This window comes from Drosophila ficusphila, unplaced genomic scaffold (genome assembly GCF_018152265.1).
Source record: "Drosophila ficusphila isolate 14025-0441.05 unplaced genomic scaffold, ASM1815226v1 contig_106, whole genome shotgun sequence".
Taxonomy (NCBI): domain Eukaryota; kingdom Metazoa; phylum Arthropoda; class Insecta; order Diptera; family Drosophilidae; genus Drosophila; species Drosophila ficusphila.
In genome coordinates, this window is record NW_025063993.1 from 2,822,750 (window position 1) to 2,843,268 (window position 20,519).

At 43.8% G+C, this 20,519-nt stretch overlaps 3 protein-coding genes across 4 annotated transcripts; 2 read left to right on the top strand and 1 right to left on the bottom strand.

Moving 5' to 3' along the window:
• The first annotated feature begins 4,400 nt into the window (after nt 1-4,400).
• Nucleotides 4,401-9,404, top strand: LOC108088884 (chitin deacetylase 1). 2 transcript variants are annotated; one of them, XM_017186881.2, is made up of 6 exons: nt 4,401-4,526; nt 4,626-4,695; nt 6,068-6,179; nt 6,319-6,449; nt 7,220-7,369; nt 7,781-9,404. In XM_017186881.2, exons 2-6 carry the CDS (start codon nt 4,644-4,646, stop codon nt 8,929-8,931), a joined length of 1,596 nt encoding a protein of 531 aa, XP_017042370.1. In that variant the 5' UTR covers nt 4,401-4,526; nt 4,626-4,643; the 3' UTR covers nt 8,932-9,404. The 2 variants fall into 2 exon arrangements, with proteins under 2 accessions (XP_017042370.1, XP_017042371.1); XM_017186882.2 differs by lacking the exon at nt 6,319-6,449 and adding an exon at nt 6,793-6,905.
• A 94-nt stretch (nt 9,405-9,498) lies between these two features.
• LOC108088885 (guanine nucleotide-binding protein subunit beta-2) lies at nt 9,499-12,256 on the bottom strand. The gene is made up of 6 exons (XM_017186883.2): nt 12,097-12,256; nt 11,110-11,555; nt 10,848-11,049; nt 10,267-10,396; nt 10,102-10,188; nt 9,499-9,968 (listed from the first exon to the last, which is right to left on the bottom strand). Exons 1-6 carry the CDS (start codon nt 12,163-12,165, stop codon nt 9,862-9,864), a joined length of 1,041 nt encoding a protein of 346 aa, XP_017042372.1. The 5' UTR covers nt 12,166-12,256; the 3' UTR covers nt 9,499-9,861.
• Nucleotides 12,257-12,501: 245 nt separating this feature from the next.
• Nucleotides 12,502-15,638, top strand: LOC108088923 (mediator of RNA polymerase II transcription subunit 15). Its single transcript, XM_017186939.2, has 5 exons — nt 12,502-12,864; nt 12,922-13,063; nt 13,383-14,053; nt 14,110-14,263; nt 14,437-15,638. The coding sequence occupies exons 1-5, from the start codon at nt 12,624-12,626 to the stop codon at nt 15,230-15,232; spliced, it is 2,004 nt and encodes a 667-aa protein (XP_017042428.1). The 5' UTR covers nt 12,502-12,623; the 3' UTR covers nt 15,233-15,638.
• The last annotated feature ends 4,881 nt before the right edge of the window (nt 15,639-20,519 follow it).

Below are 20,519 nucleotides of genomic sequence, written 5' to 3' on the forward strand. Positions count from 1 at the left end.
TATGGATTGGCTTATTTTATGTAGGCAATATTTATGAACTCTCGTAAGTTCCAGCCACTTTAAAGGCACTTTACCCCACTGTTCGCCAAGTTGACGCCCCAACTGGCCAAGTTGTACGCTCGATTCTCGAAAACGCTTCCTTGTTCTGGCGTTTGCGAATCGACTCATTGGAATATGTAAGCGGTAAGCGGTAAGCGGTATGCGGTTGGCCATTCGAGTGACGTCAATGCGGCAAGGTGAGCCGAGCAGCTTCCAGGTGTGTGATCGATGCAGCTGGTAGGTGATCAGCAGAAGACATCGCGGATTTGACAGGCGATTGGTGAGCGGTTCGAGGCAACAGTAATTGCATAATGATGAAGATGGCAAACTGCGAGCAGTTAAAAAACAGATCGCAGCTGATGAGTTTTCAAATGGAAATGGAAATTGAAAGTCAAAGGCAAACACTGCACAGATTGCTTTCAATACGCCGAAGACAAACTAAAAAGAAAGTCCGTTATTTGCTGCAGGCCTTCGATGCTCTCGGCTTGCCATAAATTAAACGCTCCCCGACGGATCGGAGCTGAAGATATAGCCGGCGGAAGGTGCGGAGCGGGAAGCGGAAGGGAGGTTCCGGGGGGGCAAGGGTGGAGCGGAGTTATGCAACACAGCTCGTGTTTTGGTATATTTTATGGTTATGCATTTCTTTTTTACAGTCTTCAGTCTTCAGTCTTCAGTCTACAGGCTCATCTTCAACTCCGACTCCGGTTTATTGTCTTGACCACCATTTCCATTTCCTTCATTAACGATTCCGCCTCGTGCTTTTCACTAAAGCAAATTTCACTTTTTCGATCTAAGCCACATTTTCTCCAAACTAATTTGATTATAATATTCTGTTGTTCAAGAACCACTTTTATTAGTTAAAATTCATATTCGCTGAAACCGAAATTTAATAAAAGTAATCCCTAAGGTCGATCACTGTTTTCAATTTTTTTTATTTTCACAGCAATGACTCTAAAACTTTTGTTGCTCTCATATTTTCTATTAAAATTGTTTTTTACTTTTTCTGCACTACTTCTTTTAGTATTAATTACAAATTATGCGTTTTCCTAATAATTTAAAGAAAAACGCCACAAATATAAAATTAATTTTAGGAATTTGTATGTTAACTAGTTAAAAAGCAGAAGCTCTTAGTTAAATTCTTCTTTTGTTAAACGGCTAAAATCATTGTTAGCTATCCATTGAAATGCAAATTCATTATTATTTTAAATCAGTGCACACTGATTAGGTTATCCGAAGTCACAGATGCTTAAGCTACGTCAGCCATTAAAAAAGAATTGATATTTTACAACTTTATTTGAGATAAATGAATGCAGCCAGATGGCTTTAAGCACGCTTCGCTTTTCATTTCGTATGCAAAATAATTCGCGTTAATTGGTCGAAGGACTGTGGAAAAGCCCATGGGCGTTGCTGATTTGGCTTAGCTTGTGTCTTTTGGCTCTTTTCAAATCAAAAGTGTGTCAGTCACTCTGTAAACCCGTATCGACGACCTTTCCAACGCCACAGACAGCTGCGAAAAAGGTTAAAACGCTTACAAATTTAAATCAAATCAAAGGCAATAACAATCGCAGCGGCAACAACTACAAGCCGAAAAAATCGAGGGCAACTAAATTATGTAAATCCGTAAACCCATGGAAAAAAGATGATAAAATAAAACGATTTTCACTCTTCATCTGCTCATCGCTTTGGGGTGCCATCATATCATCAACATTTTCACTCTAATTGAAAAACCAGTTTTAACAGTTGATTAAACGGCAAGAAGAAGACAAGAAGTAATAATAATAATCACTGATTTTGCCTTTCGGTGAGATGTGGTTGAGGGATTATATCACCGGCGCAGCGCTGAAATTAATTGTAACTAAGAAAATGCTGCAATCGACATTTCGCGCAGAAGAAGGTGAACAGCTTTTTGCAGCATCTTCGTGCCAATTGGCAGCCTTCACCGACCCAAATTGGCCAATCGCAATTAAAATATAATTGTGATCCGTCGCGATTCCGAGAATTTTCCACTCCGCAAGCGCACCCGCTGCAAAAACACTCATACGCCATGTTGGCCTTTCTGCATTTTCATTTGACTTATGTTCTCATTTGCGACACGTCAGAACTCGTTTTCAAGTTCAGGAAATAACTATGCAGTGCGCTGTACGGACAACTTACTGGAAATACTCGAATAAATTGCATTAACACGCCACCAGCCGACTTCTTCTAGATCGAACACGAATAATTGGCATTGCTCTGGGGCTTTCTGTCCGTCCGTCGGACATTCTGTCGCCAAGAGATCTGCTGCTAAGTGAAGCGGTCTGGAAATAAAAGCAAAAGTGGCACTCGACTGGCCAGCTATGACACTCACGATCTTTGGATCTTGGTAAATGTTATTCGGAGGCTACAAAAAATTCACACAAGTAGTTTGATACAGTTTTTGTAAATTTTAAAATTAAATAATTAAAATTTAGTAAAATAAAATGTTATTCGGAGGCTACAAAAAATTCACACAAATAGTTTGATACAGTTTTTGTAAATTTTAAAATTAAATAAATAAAATTTAGTAAAATAAAATGTTATTCGGAGGCTACAAAAAATTCACACAAATAGCTTGATACAGTTTTTGTAAATGTTAAAATTAAATAAATAAAATGTAGTAAATAAAATGTTATTCGGAGGCTTCAAAAAATTTCACGCAAATAGCTTGATACAGTTTTTGTAAATTTTAATATTAAATAAATAAAATTTAGTAAAATAACCAAAAAAGGAATCAAAAAAAAATTTATAAATATTCCGCTTCTAATAAAAACAATGTAACAATTTTTAAGTCATTGTTTATTTTTCTCTTAAACAAAGGTTTACTTAAATTTAAGTGATCTCTTTTTTAAAATAGGTAAGATTAATAATTTAAAAATTATTAAAACTTTGTGCGTACCGAAACTAACTTTCATATTGACAGAATTCGGGAGCAGAAATACGAGTATATAATAAAAAACACAATTTACTTATTAATATAAAACTTATTTGTTCCGTAATTATAAATAATAGATGGTTTAAAGTTTTAAAAGGACATGACCACTTTAACTTTTGCAATGTGTGGCTTACAAATATAACACCCACATATATATTTTTTAATATTTCGCCCCCGTTAAAGTTGTGATGTTTGCGGTGCATCATTTATTGGCCAAATATTGGTCTTTCCTGTTTATATTCCCGCTCCGTTACAAGGTGCTTCGAGGTGTGTTCATGCCCACCGTACACAAAAGTGTCCCCGAGTTGTCTCCGACCATTTCATATCCGCAAACATGCTCCGTTTTGTTGCTGTTTTTTTTTTTGCTCACACTTACGGGTTTGGTTAGCCACTTTGGATGGCTTATTGAATAACAGGCCGCAGTCAGTTGGTAGGTTGGCCGGTATGTGGCCCTTGAGCCGCCTCCTCGCTGCTGCGCCTGCATCTCCCCCATCTGCTTTACATAACAGCACTGGCGAGTGCAAAAAAGAAGAAAAACAGAGAGGGGATAACAAAACAGTTAACAACGGCATCATTGGCTTGGCATTAATTATAAAACTCATGATCTTCGGCTCGGAGTGCAGTCAAATTTAACCGCTGTGACTCAGCGACACTCGAAATAAGACTCTCTTTTGCTGGAACCCTCGAGGCGGCGCAGGTTTAATAACCCCTTAGTGTCTTAGCCACGTTAACAAGAATTTTATGCGACAGCTGCGATCGGCATACAAATCGCTGCAGAGGCACTGGGAAGCTTCCAGGCCCAGGCCCGCCGAACCCCTTAATATGCATCAGGTGTCTCCGCCCCCGGTCGATTGGGCTTTTGGGATTCTCGGCTCGTTCGGGTGAAAATAAAAATCCACTAGACAAGAAACGTGCTGGGGAAAAGAGTTCGGAAAGAGAAAAACAAAACAGTTACGAAATCGAGATGTCGTATAATAGTTTTGATAGTGTCGCGGGATGGCGAAGTCGCAGATGTTCAAACAAAAGTCTCGAAATTCAGGGTCAGTGGCAGAAAGAGATTGATGGGCAGTCGCCGTTGCTTTATGTCTAGGCGGATGACTAACTAGCGGGTAAACAAGCCCATGGGGTGCAGTCAGTCGTCAGTCGAAAAAATCAAATCCAAGTCCCCCGCACAGTCGGTCGTAAAATGCGGACCGATCCCGCTCCCACCTGCGCCCATAAATGCTAATTAACCTTTCTTCACACATCGAAGAAATCGCATCGGAGAGACGCCCGCGTACCTTGGCATTTCCGAATGGGATCCACAAGTCGCGCAGGCGCGTTTCTCCCCTCGAAAGCTCTCGCGCCGGCGCAGCCGCGAGGTGGGTACCGGCGAACCCACCACGGCGCCAAAGCCGTCCAAGACACCTCGGCTTAATAAATAGAACTCGTTGCAGGTGGCCAACACCTAGTGTAAGCGTGGCTGTGTATTGGAAGAGTGCTCCGATCACTCCACTTCCATTCGATCCAAGCATTCCCACTCAGAGTCTGGGCAAAAGTTAGTAGTCTCCTACATAAGTCTTCCTTGTATTTACCGCCCATTTGAGTGCTGGCTTCCATGTGATTGTGTCGCTAACCTTTCGAATTCCGCCCGCAGAGAGCTCTGGAATCAACTATGGCGCGTTGGTGGTCAATTTTGAGCGTTGTGTGCCTCTGCCTGGCAGTGGGTGAGTACTTGAGACAATAGCAGCTAATAGTTAGTACCTACCAATTAGAGTTAAGCAGTGACCTTTGGCGGAGAAAACTAGCCACTTTTCGCAAGGTTGCAGAGGAAAAATACGCGTAAAAACAAACCACTTGGCTTCGCCTCGGTCGTTGGCCAAGGCAAATAAACTTGAAAAACTCCGCCGATGAATAAAAACAAGAGTTGATCCGAGTCATTAGCGGCATGCCATCGATCACACTTATCCTTCGGTCAATTATGTAAGAGATGCGGAACAAGAGAAAAAGAGATACGAAACGAAACTGTGGCAAGAGGACGAAACCGGAGCTGGCCATTAAATGAAATTAGCATAGGAAAACGAACAAAACCAGCCGCCTGCCAATGGTTCCGTTTTTTTTTTATTTTTACGTTTTTTTCTCCGTCGGTCTCCCCAACGTTGTTTATGCAATATCATTTTAATGTTAAGCCGAAAACGGGTTTCCGATAACCAAAAAGTACAACAACCACGGTTAGCCAATGCACAAACCCGTTTGGGCAGACACCTTACATGACGAGCCGACATTATAGACTCGCATCCAACTCGACCCGATCCAATCCGATCCGATCCGATCCAGCAGTTCCCGCTGGCCAGAAATGTGGATCTGCGCCCATAAATGGGATATCCCGCTTTCGATTGCCCTTTCGTTTTCAGCCGATCGAGATGAAGACAAAGCGGCTGTGAACAAAACCGAGAGTTGTTTTGGTCGGCTAGAAGTTGACTCGTATTTCCACACAAACGGCCAAACCGGTTGAAAGTCGTCTGTGTTGGGAGTAAGTTAACAGTTAACCCATGAGGTGCGGCCAATTATAGTGGTGCGAGCCACAGATTAACTCATAGGACGGCGGAGATTAATGGGTAGTCATAAAAATACCGCTATTTAGAATGCAATTTGAGCAAAGTTAGCATGTCGGCTAAGAAGAATGCAATTAGGCAATTCGGTTGTTTTGAAAAACATTGCAAAATAAAGTCAATATAAAATTAACATTAAAGTAAACCATGTTTTTTGTTATTAAAGAACAAAACACGGGGCTGGTTGAGTTCAGATTCTTTCCTTTATAAATAATATTTACCAATAATAGGAGATGCTAAATTAAATTGTATGCTCATTTATGTGGGAGTCTTAGTCTCATCTTCAAACAGCCAACCTAATTGTAAAAATTCTGCTTAGAAAAATATCATTTGAATTAGGATCGATTACTATGTTATGATGATGAGTCCTACTAAAAGTCTAGAAATACTAATCTATTTATTAGAAATAAATGTGTTTATAATATAGCAATTATAATTACCTTATTAAGACCCTTTATAACACCCATACCTTTCTAACCACCTTTAGCACATGGCCAGGACAAACTGGAGGGCGTTGATGTCGAGGAGGTGTGCGCCGACCGTCCCGCGGACGAGTACTTCCGCCTGGAGACCGACGGCGACTGCCGCGAGGTGTACAGGTAAGCCAAACCCCGAGTTATTTAGTATGATAAGATGTCCGATCGTGCAGCTGAGACAGCTGGTGCCAGTCTGGCCCCCCCCACCGAAGCACAACACCTACAAACCTATTCTTGCACCTTCTTGTATCGGTATCGAAAGGTGCGACAGTGCCGGCGAAGATGGCCGATGGCGGCTGGCGTCGATTCGCTGCGCCGGCGGCCTGGCGTTCGATGTGCTGCGCCAACTTTGCGATTGGAAGTCGAACGTGAAGTCTTGCGATGTGCTCGAGAGTAAGTGACGCCACCCAGTTCAATCCGCTGCGGATTGCGGATGCCCGGGCTCAATATACTTCCCGAGAGCCTCGATCCCCCGCCTACTACCCCAAAGCCTTCTATGCCTTCTATCTCTGTGTCTATCTGTCTCTCACTCTTTGTGTGTGTGTCTCTGTCTCTCTCTCTGTGTGTGTCACTAAACCCGGGGAAGCCCCGAATCGAATCGATCGAGTCATTGCATAATCAACAAACACCCGAATCCCCCACCCGATCCGATCCGAACCGACCCGACCCGAATCGGTGCCAAAGTTCTCTAGCTAGCAACGCAACCCGAAATCAGAACATGAACTTTATTTTGTAGATGTACCAAGTCGGGTTTGAAAGAAATTCAGTGTCCCTCGGGTCTGGCCTTCGACGTGATCAAGCAGACCTGCGACTGGAAGGCCAAGGTGACCAATTGCGACGAGAAAGAGAGTAAGTGTGACGACCAGTAGCCAGACAGGCCAATAAGGCCAATAAGGCCAATAAGGCCAACCAAGCAAACAAGCAACCAACCAACCAAACAACCAACACCTGTACATACAGTAGCTAGCCACGTTAGAACTCCGGAACTTTGGTAGATCCTCCAGGAAACAGAGCCCTAACCCCACTCGAAACTAACCCCGCCTGTTCTAACCCATCACACTCATGTAAATACTTCTCATTTCAAAATTTAGACATTTGTTGTCACTAACCCGGCCTTCAAGTCCCGCCAATGAGCTCCAACTAACCGAAAAGTATCTCCACAGAGCCCCGCAAGGCCAAGCCCATCCTGAAGACGGATGAGCCCATCTGTCCCGAGGGCAAGCTGTCCTGCGGCGACGGCGAGTGCCTCGACAAGGAGCTCTTCTGCAACGGCAAGACCGACTGCAAGGACGAGTCCGATGAGAACGCTTGCTGTAAGTTTATCTTCCATTTTTTCTTGTCTTCAAATATTTAGCATACATTAGAGGGCAATGTTTTACGAGCCTATTAAGTTCGCAAATGATGTCGTGTTAGGGAAAGGTTTTAAATTTTTGAAGTTTATCAAATATTATTTTTACAAAAAGATTAAAACGACAACAACATAATCCTTTTTTTAATATATTTAAAATAAAAAAAAATCTAGGTAAATTATTTTGAAATAACAATGCAAAATAACATAAAAAACAATTATAAACGATCTTCAAGCCTTAAGATTACTAGTTGATTACTAGTATACCACACTTACTTTATAAGTAACGGTTTATATTTACCAATGAGAAGAGGCTCCATTAATCCAACCCGCATATCCGATACATAGAATAACCCCGACCTTTTCCCACCCGCAGCTGTGGATGAGGACCCCAACCGCGCTCCCGAGTGCGACCCCACGCAGTGCGCCCTCCCCGACTGCTTCTGCTCGGCGGACGGAACCCGCATCCCCGGAGGCATCGAGCCCCAGCAGGTGCCCCAGATGATCACGATCACCTTCAACGGCGCCGTCAACGTGGACAACATCGACCTGTACGAGGACATCTTCAACGGGCAGCGCCAGAACCCGAACGGCTGCTCCATCAAGGGCACCTTCTTCGTGTCGCACAAGTACACCAACTACTCGGCGGTGCAGGACCTGCACCGGCGCGGCCACGAGATCTCCGTGTTCTCGCTGACGCACAAGGACGACCCCAACTACTGGACGGGCGGCAGCTACGACGACTGGCTGGCCGAGATGGCCGGCTCCCGCCTGATTGTGGAGCGGTTCGCCAACATCACCGACGGCAGCATCATCGGCATGCGGGCGCCCTACCTGCGCGTCGGCGGCAACAAGCAGTTCGAGATGATGGCCGACCAGTTCTTCGTGTACGACGCCTCCATCACCGCCTCCCTGGGCCGCGTGCCCATCTGGCCGTACACGCTCTACTTCCGCATGCCGCACAAGTGCAACGGCAACGCCCACAACTGCCCCTCGCGAAGCCATCCCGTGTGGGAGATGGTGATGAACGAGCTGGACCGCCGCGACGACCCCACCTTTGACGAGAGCCTGCCCGGTTGCCACATGGTCGACTCGTGCTCGAACGTGGCCAGCGGCGACCAGTTCGCCCGCCTGCTGCGGCACAACTTCAACCGCCACTACAACAGCAACCGCGCCCCGCTGGGCCTCCACTTCCACGCCTCGTGGCTGAAGTCGAAGAAGGAGTACCGCGACGAGCTGATCAAGTTCATCGAGGAGATGCTGGGCCGCAACGACGTGTTCTTCGTGACCAACCTGCAGGTGATCCAGTGGATGCAGAACCCCACCGAGCTCAACTCGCTGCGCGACTTCCAGGAGTGGAAGGAGAAGTGCGACGTCAAGGGCCAGCCCTACTGCTCGCTGCCCAACGCGTGCCCCCTGACCACCAGGGAGCTGCCCGGGGAGACCCTGCGGCTGTTCACCTGCATGGAGTGCCCCAACAACTACCCCTGGATCCTCGATCCCACCGGCGACGGCTTCTCCGTCTGAGGAGCGCAGTCCCGCCGTCCTCTTTCCCGCTTCCCTAACAGGAGAACAACTCACAGTAGTTCCACCGAGAGTCTGATAAACTAAACAACGAAAGCCCCAGCAAACTGTGCCGGCTGCCAAACGCCGAGCCCTCTGCAGAAATACTCAATTTGTTGCATCTTGCTTCTTGTGTGATCCTAAGCCACTTTCCTCTTTCTGTTATTTATGTGAACTCTACTCTCTGCCTTTCTTTTCTGACTATCTGTATCTTTCCTCTATACCTGTATCTTTATCTGTTTCTGTATCTGTTTCCCCCCTCTGTTGATTTAAAAGTGATTTGTTTTAACCTACTTCGCTGCTTCTTTGACCTGCTCAAAGACAATTTTCACAAACAAACAAAACCAAGCGCCAAAAATCGCAGCAGCAAACATCTTCGTAATTTTATAAGTATTTTTTATAAGAAAAATATAAAAAATATATAAAAAAATTTTAAATGGAATGTGGTTTTAATGAGGGAAACTAATACATTAATCCATTCTTTTTGGAGTGGGTTCTATTGATAGTGAAAATAATTGAATACTTCTTTGGTTTGGATTTGTATCGTACATTTTATTAATGCGTATCCAGTTTGCACTTTCTATTTACTTGAAGCTAAGCAATAATTTATTAACATTTTAGGCACGATCTGCTTGCAAATGCAAATTACGTAAATAAAAAGAAATTCAGAAAAATCTGAAAGGGAACTAAAATAATTCATCTAAATTTGGTCGGTTTTAATTTGTCTATCAAGTTAAAGCAAGTTAAATTTACTATATTTTAAGTTCAGCAAAATTCCTTTGCATTTGCAAAACACTGTAAAAATAGCGCGTTTTGTATTTGCAACAAAGTCAAACGTACTAACGTTGCCCTCGGTTTCGGTTTCGGTCGACATTGAGCCCAGATCAGAGCCGATTAGAGCCACAGACGCACTTGCTGGTCCCAACTGGTGGAGGCGAGGCACATGCCATTGGGGCACAGGCTGATGCAAGTGATGCGGTTCTCGTGACCAGTCAGAGCGCCTGGAGGGAAGAGGAGAGTGAACAACGAAAATCGATGTAAGTCAAGTGCCAGACTGAGCATTAGTACGCCCATTCCGAGCCATTCCCAGAGCAATGGATACCCAATACCGGGCACCACATGCCCGATACCCACCTGTGTGGCGCTGCTTCATCGTGTCCCACGAGTGCACGCTGCCCTCGATTCCGCCGCACATGAGGTAGCGCCCGCTGGTCGACAGCGCTAATGGGGACACAAAATCAGATTAAAACCTGTCAAAAGTCAAGGCGGCCGGACCGCCGACTAAGACAAAGAACCCACCGCACGAAGTGAAGCCCGTGTTCTTCTGGGGCGGCTCGTACAGCCCGATTTGCTGGTCCGCCCGCAGGTCGTACATCCGCGCCGTCTGGTCCTCCGAGCAGGAGGCGAACCCGAAGCCACTGGGATGGTACTAGGGCAGTGGAAAGAGAGGAAATAGCAAGAACATATTTATTAACTTATTGTTGTAGTTGTTGTTAATGTAGTTCATTAAAGAGAGATAAAATGATCATATATCTTGCAGTACAAATGGAGAAATGTTCACAAATATTGTAAGGAAATGTAATGGAGATGTCAGTTCCCAACCTTTCCTTTTTTTCATTTCCCTTTTCCTTTTTAATGATAACCTTGTTTGTGTTTTATTTTTAACTTTTTGTAAGATTTTGCAATTTTCAAATTGACGCTTTGTAAAAGTAAGTTTATCTTGTTGCTAACTATTGAAAAAACTACACACTTATAACCGCTCTGTTGGATTACATATATATACTAATATACTTTCTTCTTGTTCTGTGGTTTAATTAAGACATAGTGGTTTTGAGGTGAATTTGTCTGAATCAGTTAAACATTTATAAAAATATACTCACGCAGACAGAGGACACATCCATGTCATGGCCAAAGAACATCTGCTTGTGGCCTTCTTCGCGTACGTCCCACAACTTGGCAGTTTTGTCCACGGAGCCAGTGATATAGGTCTTCATATCTGGCGATAGAGATAAGCCAGCGATATCACCAGCATGTCCGTTGAAGTCCATTGTCTTGACTCCCTTTTCCAGATCCCAATGGCAGCTAATATCCATAAATTCATGGTCTTTACTGATTTAAGCGGTAAAATTTCCAAAGACCTACATTTTCATGTCTCCCGAACCAGTGATCAGATGTCCATCATCCAGGAAACGACATGAGCTGAGGAATCCCTCGTAGCCCATCAGCTCCTTGACCATCTTAGCCACTCCGGAGGCATCCCGGTTGTTAACATCGTACACGGTGCACTGGTTGTCCATTCCTCCGCAGGCCACGAAGTTTCCCGATGGCGAGAAGGCCACAGTCATCACCCAGGCGGATCTCAAGGGGATGATCTGCACCTTGTTGGCGGTCCAGGTGTCCCAGATGATCAGCTTGCCATCCAAAGATCCCGTGACGCAGTGACGCGAGTCCCCGGCGAAGTGCACCGAGTTAACCTTGTTGATGTGGCCCTTGAGGATCTTCTTCGAGGAGAACCGAATCTTGGGCACATCACCCATGTCGCCGCACTTGTCGGCCAAGGTGCAATCTGATTTTGATTTTTGGTCATCCTAACAAATAGAGGAGAAAATCGCAAATGAACATTTGTATATGATGATCTTAAAGCATATAATTGGGACCCCACTGAATGAAAATAACATATATCAAGAATTCTTGATTTATTTTCATAATAGCTACAATAATATTAATTCTCCACAGCCACTGAATATTTTTAAGTGTTACAGGGCAAAAAGGAAAAGGTTTAAAGATTCTTCGGCTGGCGTAAAAATGTGTTCGAAATATATGTTAACCAATCAACTGACTTTTGGTTGGGATTCTATAAAAAGATTTTTTATATAATATATTTATATATTACATTATATATCTTAGGTAGAAACTAAAATTTATTAGATGAGTATCCGTTCTTTGATTTCAACCTTTACACTATCTCCATGTGTGTTATTTTAAAATTTAAATATAAGTCCTAACAATCTTTTTAGTGCTTTAAAGAAATGCAGGAGCCAGAAAAAAATATTTCTGTAGCATTTTAAAGTTGTTTGTTGTTTTTGTAAAATTGTTAAATAGAAGTTATTATTCCAAGAAGTCGTTCACCTTGAACTTTTGTACCAGGCCGTTTATTTCGTCGTAAAGCTTCTGTGTTTCTGGATCAATTTTCGGCATGATTAAGCTTCAATTAAAACAATCGGTCGCAATATTTGCAAAGAGAATATTACTAGTTTCAAACCGCACCGCGTCGCACAATAAACTGAGTGTTAAATAAATTGTTTCGCCTGCTTGTTATGATGTTTTCTTTACCTTTAGCGGTAATGCAATTAGCTAATTGGATTAGCCCTTGAATACAAATATATACAAAGTTGAGTTTTGGGCGCCAAAAATTAAAATCAATCGTGTTAGAGGGCTGCCAACTTGTCTGTTCAAAGTATCCACTTTTCAGCACTGCACTTTTCAGGGTGGCCATCAGACATCCAAGGTGTTTTGCTCACCGCAATCTGGTCCCTCTAATTACACAACTCTCCAATCTCAGCTGTTCGGTCACCTCATTTTGTTTTCCCTGCTTTTATTTATAACAATTGCCCAAATCAACACAGCGCCAGCATGGACGCGAAGTAGGGACCGCCATGGAGACGCTGCCATGTGCCAACCAGCTGCAGGAGCACCAGCAGCCGCAGCAGCAGCTTGTGAATCTCAGCATAGACGGAAGTCTCGGCGAGAATGTGGTCACCATTCCCAAGGAGCTGATCCTCATCTCGTTGGTCTCCCAGGAGCAGTCGCTCTACAACCCCAAGCATCCCAACTACCGGAGCACCAAAACCAAGGACGAGAAGTGGCTGGAGATCGGCAGCAATGTAGGTTGGTCAGGTGAGTGGCTGGTCAAGAAGTTCCTCCTCCGATGATGATGGTCAAATTTTTTGGCAGATGTGCAGTGCAAGTCCAAGTGGAAGGCCATGAGGGACCAGTACTGCCGAGAGCTGAAACGCGCCAAGGCCTGTTCCAAAGCCGTCAAGTGGAAGTACTTCAAGGAGCTGGACTTCCTGCGTCCATATGCGCTGGCAAGAAAGTAAGTGAACTTCGCATTTCAGCAATAGTCATACATCCGTTTCCATTTTAAATACAAGTTTCTAACTCATAAACTTAAAGTTATATAAACAAAGTTTGTCACGAAAATTTCCCATAAGATATAAGCACTCGAAGCGAATTCCTGGATGTATTGCAAACTACAGAATGACTTTTTTAAATATTTACAGTAGTATATGTAGTAGGAGTCTTAGTATCTACAGTACAATGAATGTTACTTTAAAGTATTAATAACTTTTGCATGAATATCAATTTGGAAACATACATACAAACATACCCGGAATTATCGTGGTATTTTATAGTTACAGGGGAAGATCTGCTCAGAATACCAATGGAATCGTCGCCACAGCGACGCCTATTTCGCTGCCCCTGAACACTTCCTTTAGCAGCAACAGCAGCAGCCAGAACCTCAACCTGTCCGGCAACATCAAGATCGAAGACGCTAGTGCCTCCACGCTGCTGGATACCTGCAGCTTTAGCTCGGCCAGTTCAACCGACAAGAAGCCCGCACCCACTTTCCTGGCCAGTCATATTGGGGCAGTGTTGCAGCAGCAACAGCAACAATTGCAGCCGCAGCCAGAGAACAACTGGAACTACCTGACGGATACGGGAGGAGGTGGTACTCCATCAATCATAGTGCAGTGCGGAACCGCAAGCAACACAACTGTGGTGGATAGCCTGTACAACGAGATAGTGGACTGCGTCAATGCCGCCAACCAGTCAAACTCGGCGGCAACAGCAGCTTCCACAGTATCCGCATCCACAGCAGCGCACAATCAGTCGACGAATGCCGAGGAGGAGGACGATGACCCCATTTACACCCTTCTTAACATGGAAAGCTATTTCGAGAAGGAACTGATCACGCTGATTCAGCAGGAGGATATGATCTACAACTACAGCAATGAGAACTATCGCAATGCGAAGCTCAAGATGGAGGTGTGGGAGGAGATCGCCAGAAAGCTTAAAAAGTCGGGTAGGTTAACCATCTATAAGAGTTAATCCAGATAAGTAACGCCTAAGCTGTTTCAGTGAAACAGTGCCGACTGAAGTGGAAGGCTTTAAGGGACCAATATGCACGCGAGCACAAGCGTTTGAGGACACTGATGCACGTGGACGCCACTTCACGTTGGAAACACTACGACTCGCTGAGTTTCCTGCAAAAGTACATACAACAAAAGACGCTGTAAGAAATCAATTGAAGTTTTGATTAGAATATTATGAGTTAACAACTGAAGGTGTAAGAATTTTTCATGGTTTCCAAAAACTGCCTCAAGTTAACTAACTATACTTTAGACTTGCCTTTATTAAGTAATATTCCAAAGAATATGTGTCTTAACCTATCTTCTAACCTTTCAGTGATAGCGACTCGCAACTGAGAGTGAGAGAACTGGAGGAGCACATGGCTCATTCCCACTCGCCGCCCACGCAGCAGAGCGCCTTGGAGTCATCTTCGTCGAGTTCCCAGCTTAATATGCCCGCCCTGCCTCACTTGACGGGACCACACAAGGCTGAGCAACAACATCAACAGCAAGAGGAGCAGCAGCAGCAGCAGCAACAACAGCAACAGGCCAGTGAACTGTGTGTGGCCAACTACAATGACATGGACATCGAGACCTACATTAATGGGGATGCGCACCATGAAGATGACGAGGAAGAAGACGAGGATGAGGAGATGGAAACCACAACGGCGGCGGAGCAAACTCCTCAGCCGCAAGATCAGCATGTTATGGCCTATGACCACGAGGAGGGAAACGTTTACATGGCTGTTCAAAACGTTGGGAATTCCATGACCAAACAGGAGCAGCTCAGCGAAGGTGCTCCAAGCCTGGAGCATCAGCAGCTACAGGCAACTGGAGAATATCAAAAGTTGGAAATACAGACGCCTACCACTCCTCGCTTCCAGAATACAGCTACGACGCCCAGCTCGACTTCCACATCTCGCTATCACTCGGCGCCCATAACTCCCAATAAACCCGCCCACATGGAGTTTTCCGCCAGCAATGGCCACACTTCTGGGGACGATGATGAAATTGGTGCGTTCTTCAAAGCGGTGTCCATGAAGATACGTAATGCTCAGATGGAGCCGGTGGCTTTTACGGATCTGCAAATAGAAATTCTGCGTGTCATTAACGAAGCACTGAGGAATCACTAGCACTGCTAGAACCTCTAGCTTCTTAGGGAAGGAAAATAGCTTGAGCGGATTGACCATCCACGGTTTCAGGGCGATTCATTATAGATTTTAAGTGTTACTTCGAAAGCGTTTTTCCTAATTTCTAGATGAGTTGATATTTTTGTAAATTTCTTTTTAACTTGTGAACTTTTAAATGCGAAAATCAATTGGTTAAGCAGCTCAAAGGCGAAACTTTAAATGTTACGTGTATATAGACCAAAATCCGACCAAAACGGAGACGTATAGTGTTTATTAGCTTAGGATGATTCCGGATTTTCCGGAACCGGAACTAAAAATTCGTACTATTATTTAAATATTCTTAACCAAATCGATTGTAACCATTTCGTACAATGTCAAAGCAAAAAGAAATATATATTTTTAAAGCAGACTTTTGGCGTTCATTACTGGGTGATTTTAAGTTCTTTTTGGATGAATTAAATGAAAGTAAAGTGATGTGCAAGTTAATATTTTATGTCTGCTTGTTTTAACATTTTATTTTAAAAAATTTGAAGAATAATTGGGTAATTAGTACAAAGGTGAAGAGATTTTACAGATTTAATTAGTTTTTAGCTTTAAAAATAATGATTATTATTATATTATTTCGCTCATTCATTCATTCATTTAAACAATTTCTCTGGAAATCGATTATATAGAAGTTTCCAGTTTTAGTAAAATTAAAATCAAACATTTGGATCCATTAGGCAGTAATAGTAAAAACCTTTTTTCTTTCTAAAATCCTTTTCCGCCAATTCGACCCCATACAGGGTATAGAAATCAATGTATCTGGTAGTTGGAACTGGTAGTTGATGTAGCTTGCTTGAAGGTAGTCCCCTTCCAGGGGCCTTTTGTCGACCAGGAATTCCCCATCCACCCGCATACCACCCCGGTCCATACCCGAGCGTCGATTCCCGCAGCTCTACACAAACATTTAGACAAACGACAAAGCGTAGGAGCAGCTGCCTTCGAGTGGAGCACTTGCTGAATCGACCCAGCCCCCGGATCTGTGGAGTACATAACGGTTCGTGTTTCCCATGTACGCGTACTATATAAATTTACACATACAGACAACCTGCTTCTCGTGCCACCCAAAATGGTCTCCCTTGGCATTGGGCACAAACCGGTTCGAGCGACGCATCCAATGGGTGGAGTGTGCGAGAGAGACAAACGTAGTGCCATCAGTACATAAGTCCGAAAACGGGGGCGGTTCCAATTGGAGTCCGAAGGGTGTGGCCATCCCCGCTGTCAGTTGGCACCAGCTGCTACCTGCTGCTGCCGTCGCCGCTGCAGCCGCTCGGGAAATTTATGTAAAAGTGAAAATTTTTTAATAAACATTTTCATTCTCAGGCGGAAGTTCCGATTGCCGGGGCTAATCAGACGTGGCGCACTCCGGGATCTGGAAATGGGAAATATTTGCCATGGGCTCCACGCCTGATTGATTCCTTTACCGTGTGGCTGTTTCCAATTGCCATTGGTTCGGTGGTTCTGGGTTTCGGCTTGGTTTCTTCTGTTTGCGCTTGCAAATTAATTTCCATTCTTTGCTAAATGGTTGAGTGCGCGGGTTTTAATTAAAATTATGTGGGCTGGGGTTGAACGATGGAGACAGGTGGATTGATTTTAAGGGCGACTACCTAGACTGTCATTACTTTAGTTCTACTCAATTTAATATTTTTAATATATGCTTAAAAGTTAAAACAACAAGTATAAAAAATATTGCTCCTGAACATAAAATTGAACTATTTTATTAAAGGATAATTAAATAAAACTCAAAAATTAATCTTATATACAGTTTGTTTTTAAACAGTCGTTTTAAGATTGATTTTACGATTAAATCAATCTTTCATTATTATTATCGATCAAAACATGTTTAGTAAATTAAAAAGTTCTAACTTCAGTTGGTGAACAGAGCTTTTATTTATTAATTTAACATTAGGAGGGCGAGTTGCGACTTACATACATATGTAAAATCAACCATTACAGATTTGTTTCTATAGAATTTCTATACAATAATGTTTAAACAATAACAAATCGACTTATATGTTAGACAAACTCAAAGAACAGACTTTAAATAAACATATCTGATATAATTCGTACCATTATTTATTTTGACAAGCTCTTTATATACAGTAGAATCCGCTTATAGCGACTTTCAAGGGACCGACGATTTTTCGTAACAGGATTCTACTGTATATCAAATTTAACTGTCCCACATTTTTTCCTCACCAAATTCTACCATAAAATCGCTCTCAAGTAAGCCGTTTTGCAACTTTGAAGGCAATCTTCGGCCTGTGAATTAAATCCGTAATAATATTTATTCTCACTCACCTTATCACATTATGGGACCTTTTCCCAGAAATTTTCAGGCCACGGAAACTATTTTCGCGGCTCATTTAACGGGTTCGTTCTATCCCAGCAGAGAAATCATAAAAAGCACATAAAAATACATATTTTTATTGCTTGCGGGCAGCTTGTAAGTATAACACTCCGGCAGGAGCTTCAGACACAGTTAAACCAATTTGCAACTCATTCCAGAGAGCGCCCATCCTTGGCATTAAGTATATCAAATTTGCCACGATTACGGCAACGCCTCACCGCACTCACGCCCGGCGGCTGGACCTAAAAAAAAAAAAAAAAGAGATGGAAAAGGAAGGGAATACATTCGAAACTCATTTCCTGCCCGAGAAAAATTTTGAATGGTAAAATTCAAAAAGGTGGAGCCGCCTGCAGCTTTGGGTCAGGAAGATGGCAAGATAGAAAGACAAAATGCTGACAAACTGCTGAGTGAATGTGGCCCCGACTCCTTTCGCAGCGAACTGTTATCATAAATAAAGCCAAGCCAAATGTCAGCGACAGGCCTCATATCATAAAGCAAATGCAAGTGGCGCAGTGAATCGGAATCGAGGCATCGGCATTCAGTTTGGCCGAAACCATTCACGATTTATTGTCCGATATGCGATGCACTTTTCCCTCCAACTGCCCAACTGCCCAACTCCGACTCCTTTTTGCTGTCTCTCTGTTAAACTGAATTGTTTCCGGGAACTGAACCAGCACAATGGCCAAGCAAAGCGCTGAAAAGCTTGTAAAACATTTGTAGCAACTGCGACTCGGACTCGGAGTCGAAGTGCCCGAGTTGGCCAGTGGACGTGCCACTGGCAGCTACTGTTGACCACGTTCGCCGCCGAAAATGTTTTATTCATAAAGCCTAGCGACAAGATCGTCGCCCGTTCGCCGTTTGCCGTTCAACGTTCGAGTTGCTGCCGGGCTGCGATGTTGCCCATGTTGCCAATGTTGCTGCTGTGCCTGCATGTTGTATGTTGCCGGTGTCGCTGGTGGGGAGCTGCTGGGAAGCTGGGTCCGAACCTATGCTAATTCCATATGCAACTTATCAGCCGACGCGCATCTTGTCAAGGAGCTTTTGTGTGCGGCTGTTAGAAGCGGCCTCGAGAGCAGCTCCACCTCGACCGTTTCCATCTCCATCTGCACATCCACATCCACATCCATCTCCGACTTCGAAGCCCGGCGAGGGGTGCTAATCGCCAAATTTACAACTTGATGCAAAACTTTGCCCCGCAAATGGGCCAGAAAACAAAACGACCGCACTGCCAAAAAAGGGGGTGGGGATGGTGTGCTGGGTGGGTTGTTTTCGGGTTCGCCCGGCCAAACTATAAAAATAAAGTGAAGGGGTGAGGAATGCCAAGCCGGGAAGTGTCCACACTTTCACTCGCCCCAAAAAGCAGGCAACGGGAAATGTAGCATTTGAAAAATGTACTTTTTTCGCACTCCCCGAGGGAAGGAGGATAAAGGATACGGGGACGTGGAAGTTGGTGGGTAGAGCTGGTGACACACTGGAACGAGGCCACTAAGTCTTATCCTTAAAAATTCTATTATATGTAAAAAAAAAGTTATATAGAGCCAAGTTGTATAATATTTTTTAAGCTTATTATTCATATCATTCTAAATTCTAAATCAATTAACCTAATTAATTATGTGACAGAAAATTGAAAATGTAAGTATGTTTATGTGTTTGTGTGTGTAAACTTACAAGCAATAAAAGCCCAAAAAACTATTACTGTTGAAAAGATAAGTTATAAAGAAAATTTATTGAAAATGTTCTTAGTTTTTTAACTAGAATTACTAGAACTTATTTCATTTCACTTCCACTGTGCTACCCAGTTTTTGGTTGTTTTGGGATACTCTTGTTCCAAAGTCCAGCCGCATAGTGTTAGTTACAAGACGCATAACACTTTGTTATGTGCGCTTGACAAAGTTGGGCAGCGAGACAGGAGCGGTAAAAGTGCTTAGTGCCTTGGTTTAGAGCGAATCGCATCCTTTTTCCCGTGCGGGAAAACAGATAAAACGCGCCAAGTTCCGTGGGGTGGAAAGTGTGTGGATGTACCGAGCGAATTGGGTGCTAATATGGTCAAAGCATCGCACGGAACACAACTTTCCAACTGGGGATGGAGAAATTTCGTGATTCTTTTCGATGTGTTTTATTTTTAAATTTTGAAGATTTGCACATGCTGATAAGGCGGCAGGGAATGGAACAAATAAATCTCAGACAAAGGAAGCGGATAACGGATATTTGCGGAATTTACAGACACGTGTGTGGAGAGCGGAAGGCATTTGGAAACCGTTTAGCGGGGTGACTTTTCCCGCATATGCCGCAGGATATCCCGAAAGCCATGTGTGCTGGGGGAATTCGAGGGAGGGGAGGTGGAAGAGGGGTACGGGCTTTGGAACCGAGCTGCGAAAGTGCCAAAATGCCAGGCGCGACAAGCTCCAACACCTGAAGCCCGGAGACCCAAGCTCGCATCGCACAAACATCGCCACATCCCTGGAACCGTGATCATGATCCATGATCCACTCGTTGCAGACGCACAAAAACCACTATCGGCCCGGCAAAATGTCAACTTTATTAAAAGAAATTATAAATTGGTATGCCAGTCCCGAGTCTCAAGTTTCGAGTCCCGAGTCCCAGTCCCAGTGACCACTTCACAGACACCGCTCGCAAATTCCAGGCTCACACATCATTAAACGAGCAAAAAACTGAGAGATCCGTCCAGTCAGTTCTCTAGTGAAACGGCCGGGAGTTTCGGCCCAAGTGCCGCGGCCTTTGTCCAGCCCATTACAATTACTGACAAAAAGCATCAAGGTAACGATAAAAACAGACTTTCAGGCAAAGGGTAGCGTGAAGAGTTTTGAGAGGTGCTTTAAATAGTCTAATACTATTGTCCAATATTATCCAATGGTTAATGTAACCGATTTTTATTTT